Source organism: Oryzias melastigma, linkage group LG14 (genome assembly GCF_002922805.2).
Source record: "Oryzias melastigma strain HK-1 linkage group LG14, ASM292280v2, whole genome shotgun sequence".
Lineage (NCBI taxonomy): Eukaryota > Metazoa > Chordata > Actinopteri > Beloniformes > Adrianichthyidae > Oryzias > Oryzias melastigma.
In genome coordinates this window covers 23,394,425-23,404,903 of record NC_050525.1, presented here as the reverse complement: position 1 = coordinate 23,404,903, position 10,479 = coordinate 23,394,425, and the positions used below count along the sequence as shown (strand labels likewise).

The 10,479-nt window shown below is 37.1% G+C and overlaps 1 protein-coding gene across 3 annotated transcripts in view; it reads right to left on the bottom strand.

Annotated features, from left to right (window-relative positions):
* Positions 1–10,479, bottom strand: part of jade2 (jade family PHD finger 2) — a 203,883-nt gene that overhangs the window by 77,702 nt on the left and 115,702 nt on the right. For all 3 annotated transcript variants that reach the window (XM_024266149.2, XM_024266150.2, XM_024266151.2), the window contains exons 6-7: positions 4,546–4,757; positions 1,104–1,271 (exon numbers count right to left, since the gene is read on the bottom strand). In XM_024266149.2, coding sequence (XP_024121917.1) covers positions 1,104–1,271; positions 4,546–4,757 — 380 coding nt within the window. The remainder of the gene's footprint in view (positions 1–1,103; positions 1,272–4,545; positions 4,758–10,479) is intronic.

Genomic DNA, 10,479 nt, shown 5'->3' with positions numbered 1-10,479 from the left:
GGGTTCGAATCCTGCTCAGGAATAGTCCACATTAAAAATTTGTTTTTACTTTTATATTTTATTTTTACCTTAAAACTGGTGACATGGGGGGGGGGGCGTTTGATTCATTTTTGATGCATTTAATGACCTTCAAATTGCAAATTAGATCTAGGTTGTATGACAGCACACAGTTGTGCTCCCTCCCCCCATCCACATACCTAAGAGAAACAGGTTTTTTCGGACCAGGCAGTCCTGGTCTACAATTCTGGAGGGCCGGATATAATTACCCGGCGGGCCAGATCTGGCCCCAGGTTCTTGACTTTGACACGCAATTTAAGGGATCATTGAAACCTAAAACCCAAATCCAAAAAAAAAAAGAAAAAACATATTTGAATATGGATAAAAAGGGTTAAATCATGGAACAAATCAGGAAAATATAGGAGCTTAAACTCGCAAAAGAAATTCTCTGTTAAGGTTTAAGGATTGAGCGGCATAGGGGTGTTTACTGAAAATGTAGGAGGGTTTAGATCAGAAATAAAATAACAAAATGTCACACAGTTAATCATGTTCACAGCCTGACTGCAAGCAAGTGTGGAGACTAGAAGAGCGGTGGGGGGTCAGACTAGATAAGCGTAACATCCTTTCTACTCCCTTCAGGCAAGTTCGGAGTCATGGAATTATTCCAGAAATCAAGCTGAAATTTATTTAATTTACTTCATATCCTGTCATATGTTTTTTTAGATTGTTGTTCAGATAATGCACTTTAGCAATATTTGGTTTACAAAAACACATTTCTTTCGTCATATTGGTATTATTAATATTGTATTGTTTTGATGTAATTCATAATTTATCATGAGCTTCAATAAAGACAAAAAAAACTTGCAGAAGCAAAAACATTTTTTTCAAGATATTGAATCATCTTCTTTCAAATTTAAGAAAACTTTTGTTGAATAATTAATCATATAGAGTAGATCGTGAGGGTCTGAGCTTGTCTGACAAGAATTGAGCAGGTTTATTTGAGAAAAGCTGGTAAGAAATTAAACTTTAAGCAAAAATAAATGTCCAAGTAAACAGACGTCAGGGTTTGTTATCTCAACCTCCTAGTCTGGTTGCGAGGGACGCACCTCAGGGATCCATAAGGCACAGCTGACGTGGACCCACTTGGTTCCACTGCGGGTGGGTTTGAGGGCCCCCCCTCTCTTGGGACAAAGCAGACATTTTGGTTGGACCCCCAGAGCGCAAGTCCGACACAGCCAGTTCCCCTGTGGTACCTTCAGGATGCCGTAGCACGCCTAAAGCAGGGAGAAAACAAATTATTGAGTGGAGAAACTTTATTTAAATGACAAAAACGTTAAGATTTTTCTTTATTAATACAGTAAATAAAAAGAATAATATGATACATATTTTTTATTTATTATACATTTCAAAGAAAGAAATTTTCTTACAGGCAATAACTGACTTGCAGAAAATGAAAAACTACATTAGATTTTTCAATTTATTCCAAACCCTTTGATATAGTTCAAGGCAAGCTTGTTTTTATATTTAAAAGCCACATTTTAAGACTGTTTTTTTTAGAGACTCCAACCTCAAAGGATGGTTTGCGTGTCTACAATTATTAACCTTCCATAAAGGTCATCGACTTCAGCAAGATGAGATAAAAGTCGAAATTCTCAGTGAAAAAAAGGCAGAATTTCCTTTCACGCATTGAAGATTTTTTTCCTGTGGTGGAGATCTTTTCGTTCAGAGAAGCAGGAGAGCAAACCCCCGGGTTACCTCATGTACCTCTGTTTATGCATAGCTGCAGAAGGAAATTGGGATTTTATCATAAAAAGAGCAGTAGCTCATCTTATTAAAGCTGCAAAGTTGAACCTCCTCCTTACTGGTGGTCACACAGAGAGCAAAAAAAGAAAGTTCTAAAGTCGTCAGTTGTGTGTTGGAGCTGCTGGGCTTTTTTCCCGGTCTTTGCAGGAATGCTGTTAATTGTCTGCTCCGAGGACGCATCGATCGTCAGGGTCAGGAACTCAACCACTGAGGACCAGAGTGGCAGACAGTTGTTGTTTTCCTTGAGATGCATCAACCTGAGAAACATTTCTCCTTCAAAGAGGATTAGAACATTTACAAAACCCCAAAGGCAGAGACAGACTTACCATTAGGCAAAGGTAGGCGATCGCCTGGCCCTGATCCAAACAACTAATTAATGTCAAAATAAACTTATTTAATAGTATCATTAAAAATAAATCAATAAATCAATGTGAAAGTGTTTTGTCCTCCACCATCCCTCTGCAGCAATGGAATATTCCGGACAACAGCAAGATAGCCAGCAGAGATTTCAGTCTTGCCATAATTTCGACTTTGCAGGTAAAAATGGTTTTGAGAGGGTGGAAATAATTTGGGAAAGTTTAATTTATTTTTAATGTTATTTCATATCAATTTGATGTTCCTTTTATTTAAATTTTGACTTTTTGCAATGCTTAAAAAAGCACGTTTGGATAATTTCTTAATCTTTGTCAATAAGGATTCTGATATTGGCTCAATATAATGATATACTATCTATCTATCTATCTATCTATCTATCTAGAGTCAAAATTACAACAGCTGACTGTAAGGAAGCAGCTTTTATTTGTTGTGCTGTTTTTAAAGATCCACTTCGATCATTTTTCATCTATTTTCAGAGTTCCCAGTGTTTTTTTCATTTTTTGGGCAGGACCATTTGTGTGGCGGAACCCCGCCCCTCTTCCCCTTCACTGCTTGGAGCTTGTGGCCCGCCCAACATATTTATTCTACGTAACAAATAAGCTCTTTTTCAACAACATTTTTTTGGCTGCTCCTGATTCACAATGATTTAATGTTTTTTTGTGTGTTTTTAACATGTTCTTGTAGCTTATTTCTCATATTAGAGGACCTATATAAAATAGCATCTCTAAATAATTCTTAATTCAAATTGCATTAGATCATGCTAGAAAAACCTGCGGCTAATGATCTAGCTAATGACTGGGCGTGCCAAAATCTTTTAAACCACACTGCTCCTCCGCCCCTTTGGATTCATTTTCCTTGTCCGAGCTGGACTCTGGCTCAAAACTGTACATCTGGATTGATCCAGTATTGCTCGCCATTATTTATACGCTGCTAATGCTAGCTTGAGGCTATAAGCTTGCACGTAGACAGAGCTTCCAGTGACAGGGAGGGGATTGGGACGGGGTTGCTCCGAGCCAACAGTCCCGCCCACATCCCAGAATTGTATCTACTGCCACTGAGCATAAAATGTATGTTTTAAAAAAAGTTTTTTGATTTTGACTAAAAACTGGATTAAAGGACTACTGGGAACTTCTTAGAGTGGGACTTTAAATTAAGAAATACAAAAAAATGTAATTTTGAGCTTAATTTTCTTTATGTATGTCCTCCATCATCAGAAAAATGCTACAAAAACATGTTAAAAAACACAATTTTCATCAGAGTTGGTCTCTAAAGGACTAGAGGTTATTGTCTAATCAGGTCTCCACCCAATCCCTCCTCCTCTGCAGCAGCAGTGGAAGTTTTCATACCAAAATAAAAGCATCCGAACTTCGATCTGATAAGATCCAGACGGTAGATTACATTGTGCTTTCTGAAAGGACTTCTGGAGTGGAAATTGAGCTATTTTAATGCCTCTTTGTCTGCTGTTGATCTTAAATGATTTCAGAAAATCTCGTCTTCAATTCAAGTTCTTTTTAGTTTGTAGAATAGAAATCTTAGAAAGAACACAGAGAAAGCTGGAAGACGATAACACAAAGAGACAGTGACAGGAGAACAAAAGCAAACAAAACAATAAAACATACAAGAATCTTTAATACTGAATGAAAGCATCTTATTTTGTAAAATAACTTTTGATTTAACTTGCATAGAGCAGATGCTCTCTTTAAAAACCTTTCTGAAGCATTTATCCTAAAAACTTCAGATTAAAAGCTTTGGGCTTCTCAGTAAAACCTTGAATCCACTCACAGAATAATGTGGCTCTGAAATGACCTGCTGCTCCACACATTTCAGTTTAGTTTGATTTTGACAAGAACAAATATTTTATCTAAAACAAAAATTGCTTCAATAAATTATTCCGTTTTTTTAGGGTATCTTCACCTAATTTCATTTGCAGAAGAAAAAAAGGACAAGTTTAATATTTAAGAAGAAATATAGGCTCAATATCAGTCTTGTTTTTTTTTTTATTTTCAGTGAAATTTTAGGTACAAAATGAAATGCGTCAGGAAATTACTTCCAAACCAGCTGCAGGTAAGCAGGGCAGGGATGACAGTGCTGAATGTGTGATAGCACCATGGGGGCTGACACAATAATTAACACTGTGTCACCGTGTAACAAACAGCAGTGAAGCCTCCGGCTGCATCAGGAAGTGTTTAAGAAATTGCTTTTCAGTGCGCCTCGAGTCAGTTAATTTATGAAAAATAGCCGATCTATTTACACAGTATCCTCAATTTTCTCATTTTAATTTGAGTTTTCAGCAGTTGAGACTAACTCTACGGCTTAGGAGGCCAGAGGAATGCAGAGAAACAAAGATGGAGGAGTCCTGTTTTTGCTCACCTGATGGACGCAGACGTTGCACTTGTCGCAGAAGACCATCTCATTTCCGTCCTCCCCCTCCGGCGAGCGACACACGTCGCAAACCACGTCCTCGTCGTACTCGATGCCCAGGCCTTCTTCTGTCTCGATGGCCTGCTGCATCTTCTCCTGGCACACACTCTCCATCTCCACCAGGACGCACTCCATGGTGAGCTCGTCCAGCTCCGGTAAGGCTGTCGGGACCAAACCGGAGGAGAGATTTTACAAGAAGAACGGGGTAAGGAGGAATCAATGTTTTCAAGCAAAAAAATGTAAATTGAATTGTCAATTGAGAATTGCATATCACTATTTTTTCAACTTTATTATTCATATACAAACCAAGTGAGAAAACATTTGAAATGAGTTAACAAAAGAACAAAAATGGAAGAGTGTACAAAAAAACAGAGAAAAAACATATAGGTAAAGGCAAGACAAGACACAATTAAAAATAAGAGTTCTGGTATATTTTGATAAATTATTGACGTTTTCTTGTTTTTGTATGAAATGCATTTAAGACACTTCAAATAATCAGAGAAATAAATTAAGAAGATATTTAGCAAAGGGCAAGTGTTATCACTTCGTAATATGGGGAAAAAAATCTATAGGTTTGCATTAAAAAAAATGGAACCATAAAAAAGTATAAGACCCTCTTTAAAAAAAGTCTTAATTTCAAGCTTGCAAGACAAATAATCTTTAAATAGTTTTTCAATAGCTTAGTATAAAAAATATATAATTTCAAGTCTCACTCCAACTATGTGTTTCCTACAGTAAAATGTAATTGTGATTATGCAGTTTTTAGCAAAAATCAAAAGCATGTCTTTTCTGAAGAGCTGCAGGAACTCATTAGAAAGTCACAGGACTGTTTGCTTGAAAGTTAGTGCCGCTAATTTCCCATCAGCCCTTTGTTTACACTCTCCTGCTAGCTTATAGCACCTCACAAACCCAACATTAGCATAGCAAAAAAACATTGAGAAATATCTGAGCCATACAGTTTCTAAGTCGCTCAGATGAGGAAAACAAAGATGTTAATGGATCTATATATCTGCTAGTGAATGGTTTAGAATTGTAGCTGAGAAGGGAGACTTTGGCCTGCCCATGGCAGTTGCGAGTTTTTTCAATCCGTCAGTTTTCATCTGCTTCTGATCCAACAGAACTTCGATAAAGAAATACTCAGAAATGCACTTTTAATCTTAAATTATTTTATTTATGTCCTCTATCATGAGAAAAATGCTTCAAGAAGATGTTATTACACAGAGTTTTGGAGTGGATCTTTAATGACAAATTTTTTTTCTTATAATAGACTCGTGGTAAGACTATTATTCTTTCTCCAATGCCAGATTTATTTATTTAAACCGCAGCTGTCTTGATAGCTCCAAGTGTCTTAGCTGATTTATTCAAGTCAATGATTTGCTCAGATCTGTGCTGAGCTCCTTTGACTTTCCCATTGTACCATTTGTGGGTGTGTGATTCCAATGACCCCAATTTAAATGGCCTCACCAGTTGAAGTCACTCATAATTACTCACAAGAAGTTAAGAGAAACAACATTGTAAATCACCAAAATTGCTAATTCATGTTGCTGTGTGTACATTTTTGAAAAATCAGATTTGGTTACATTTTCAGTTGACCCACAATAAAGTCATAAAACAACCAAACTTCATGATTTGTTTTTGTGACATTAAAGTATCTGTTCTAATCTCTCCATCCGAGAAAAATCTAAATTGTAGAAATATCTGAAAACGTAAGACAGTCACGACATTGTGATCTTTACAGGTGAACTTTTGACCAGAACTGTAGATATAGTTTACTCTGAAAGGCTTAAGAAATTCATGTTATGACCTCTTTAAGTAGCACAAATGTGTTGCAGAGTTTGTTCCAAACGGTTAATGCTGATTTTTAAAAAAGGAAGCAAAAGCTGGGGCATTCCTGCTGCATCACAGCATGAATTTTGCCCAAAATGATATCAGCACTCCGCTGTCTGGTAGCTATTGCTATCTACAGGAATAGAAATAATGTTAATAAACTGCTTCTCTGTAGTTTTTGGCTAAAACAGCGTGTCTCACACTCTAATTGGAAGTGCGGCAGATCTCCTCTGGATAATTTACACACAAGGTCACTTTGTTTTCTTTGGGCTGGCTCAGGAAAAAAAAAAAAACTGAAAATACGCCATGTAAGAGGATGCAGCGTTTCAAGTAATTCTTATTAAACCAGACTAAGTGGAGAAATGTGCTCCAAGCACAATTGCTATCAAGGTGAAAGAAACAAATTCCCCCATAAAAATACATCTGTCAACATCAGCATTTACATTCAAACCTCATTTCCTACCAAAAGAAAAGCTTCCCCTCAGGCAGGTCAGTAGTGGATGGAAACTGATTTAACTGGCAAATGGGAGGTTTTGATCCAATAAAAATAAGGGATGTGAGTTAACCAGGAAAGAAAACAATCTGGTTTTCAAAACAGCTGTGAATGGGAGAGAAATATTATTTGGTTAAGGTGATGAAGATGAAAGAGATGAGGCAAAAGAAAAATGCAGAATTTAGTTTATTGTGATCATCTTGTCTGATCTAAAGATATTCAATTTTTTAACTGTTTAAATAAATGATGCAATATGAAAAAATGTGTTCAGGGATGGCAAAATTAGGTCAGCCACACAAAAGAAGCTGAATTCATAAATTAAACAAAGTTTGTTTAAAAAAATAACATAGGTTCCAATTAACCAGTAGTTTAAAGTTCATAAATGAAAACTGTCTCTGAAAAGAGTCTAATTAAAGTCATCCAAGCAGCAATAAAGAAAGCAAAGTCTGTGGTTGAGGATTATTTATTGATTCATCTGAAGGACTCGGCTCTCAGCTGGGAGGTTTTTATTTTGGAGTGCAGCATCCTGAGTCCCCATCTATTATTTATGCAATTCAATCCCTTCCCATACAAAAAATAAATAAAAAACATCTTTATTTACTCTATCTTGAGAATCTGGTTGCTAACATGCACAGCCCGAGGTGAAGTGCACAATATTTTGAGGCCACTCAGTTTGGAAGTCAAATAAACTTGAATGCGAGAGTCAGAATGTGCTGCCGAAGCAATGACAACTTTTGAATTAAGCATAAGTGTTGCATTTGGCCGTAAGCAAATGTTGTTGTTGCTGTGGGTTTAGAAGCTGCCTTTGAGGGGCAGAGAAAAGATAACAAAGTGAGATGCGAGCTCTCTGTTACATCACGAACTAAACACTCTGGAGTGAAGGACACGTCAGTAAAATTCTCATGGCCCGTGTGTGTTTAAGTGGATCAGTGGGTTTTCTTTCTGGCATGAGAGTAAAAGTAACTTAACTTTAATTACAAAAGGATTTTTGTGACAGAACACAGTGAAAATAATAATAATAAATAAAATACAGAATGGAGGAATTTAGACTCTTTTTAACCAAAATTCTGAAGTTTTTCCTCCAGCTGTGAGTTACAGAGTGTAAAGAATAAAGGAATCCCATTGTATGATTTTATAGTATCTATTTGTTTAGTGGAAACAAAAATAAACATCTATTTCCATAAAACGAGCAAGAATTCAGTCCCTTATAATCGTATTTAAGAAGCTCTTCTATCCTCTACTTGTTAAATTGTATTAATGTAACCTATTTGTACTGACATCTTTAAACAATCAGAATGAAACTTCTCTACAACGACCAAAGAGCTGTCGAAGGACACTAGGGTCAAGATCCACCTGAACAAGACTGGGATGGACCAATCTACTATGAAGAGACGATATAAACTGTTGAAGCAATTATTAGAAAAAGGAAGAAATACAAATTCAATGAAAATCTCCCTCCACCTGGAACTCCATCCAAGATCTCGCCTGGTGGGATTTAAATGATCCGGAGAACCCAGAACTACACAGTGGACATAGTAGATGACCTGATAGTATAACATAACATCATCAAGGTCTCCCCGTTTAGGACAAGTCCAAGTTGGTCAAAAGTTCTCCACAGACCGTCTGGATGATCCGAAGGAGGATTGGGAGAATGCCGTGTGGTCAGATGAGACCACAATGGAACTCATTAGTATAAACACCTCTTGTCGTTGTCATTTTAGGACACCTATTTATGACTCCACAATGAAAACGTTGATGGTTATTGAGCAATTACATTTCAGCAAATTTTTTTCACAAAAATTGTTCAAATGCAATGCATTGAGGTATATTTTTGCCAATGTAGTAAGCATCGATGCACACTGGTTTTTGCAAAGACTTCTTGGAAATTTCTAGGGCACTCGATTTTGGAGTGAAAGATTTGGACAGCAATACAAAATGGCAAACATACTATATAGTGGGTACTGCGGGAATTCGGATATAACAATGTGTTTTCGAGCTACAGCCCCAAAACATGATAGCTCTTGAGAAGAAAAACTTTAACAGAAACACTTTCTTCATATTAAACAACCAATAATGACATGCACTGCACAGTGGGCACCACAAGAGGTCTAACAGCATCAAAGCTCATCAAAAGTTGAGCATGTCATAAGGAATTGTTGGATCCACAGCTCCTCTGTAAAATCACCAACCACCATTTCCCAAAATCCCTTCATTTGTAGCCACTCCAAGTAGCTTGGCACTCCATGTCCTGAATAAGATGCTGACGTCTCCTTTGATAGATGATGGTGAGCGCTAGTGCTGTGGCAGAAATTTGAATGTATTTGCTGTAATCAAAGGTACTATGTTGTACTATGTTGTTTTCTTAGAGCGAGTGTCTTCCAATGACAAACATTATGGAATTTATTTTAAAAAAGCCTTTATTTACAAAAAAAATCATGGGAAATTTTCAATACATACTAGACAAATGTGAACATTTTGAAAATAAGTAACAAGAGGATGTCCTTTCTGATGCATTTCCTCTCTTAAATTTTGTCTAGTTCAATGACAACGGTTTCATCACATTTGAAATAACCTACTGGAGCATTGTGCTCTTCTCTAACTGTAACGTATTGTGCTGTATTGTGCACTTTGATGATGAGTTTTATCCTCAGAACACTCCGGGGTAAACATTTGAAGACATCACTTCCATCTATGAAGATGATGGAAAGCAGTGGCAGAAAAATGCTGAATCACCTCCATCTAAAATCTGGAGTCTCAGCCAGCAGAACCCATTAAATGTTCTGTTCTTTTTGTTTAATCTGTTGTTGAAGGTTATGAGAAACAACTCGTTCTGCTCCAGGAAGAGCCTGTGCGAGTGTGTGTTTGATTTAAGGGACAACTTGTACCAGAAAAAAGTCCTGCAACCCCAGCGGGGATTTACTAACACAATTACTATGTTTTATCTCACGAGGGCCGATCAGATATCGAATAAAATGGTGGAGATGTGGGAGATGCTCGGGGTCAGCAGTTGTCACCATGACAAAATGGAGAGTGCAGCAAATCAGAGGGGAGGGCGAGGGGAACAGAACACTGCAGAGGGTAGAGGAGAGTGATGGGGAAGCAGGGGGAGGAATAATCAGGGACAGAGCACTGTGTTTAAGACCAAATTAAAGTTGCGTATATATTTCTTGAGACTTTAAATGAGATTTTAATGATGCCAGGTTAGCTTTTTTTTCCCCTTCAGAAGACTTAAAAAAATGCTGTCTCAAACAAAAATGTTACCTTTGTTACTGCAGACCTAAAAAATTAGACAAAGTACAGCTAAAAAGCTCAGAAAAACATGTTATTAAGCTTTGAGGTAAGATTGACATCAGCATCATTTGGCTATGACTTTTTAACAAAAGACAAATGGTTGGTTCAAAGGTTAAGAAGTTTGCTGAAAAGAGGATTTAACGCTTATTAAAGCCCCTTTGCCTTCAATGCCTTCCTTGTGCCCCTCCCACCCTGGTCAGAACTGAAAGTGACAACTTCATTTTTTAAAAATGGCTGCTTCTCTATAGGTTTATCTCCATAGCAACCATTGT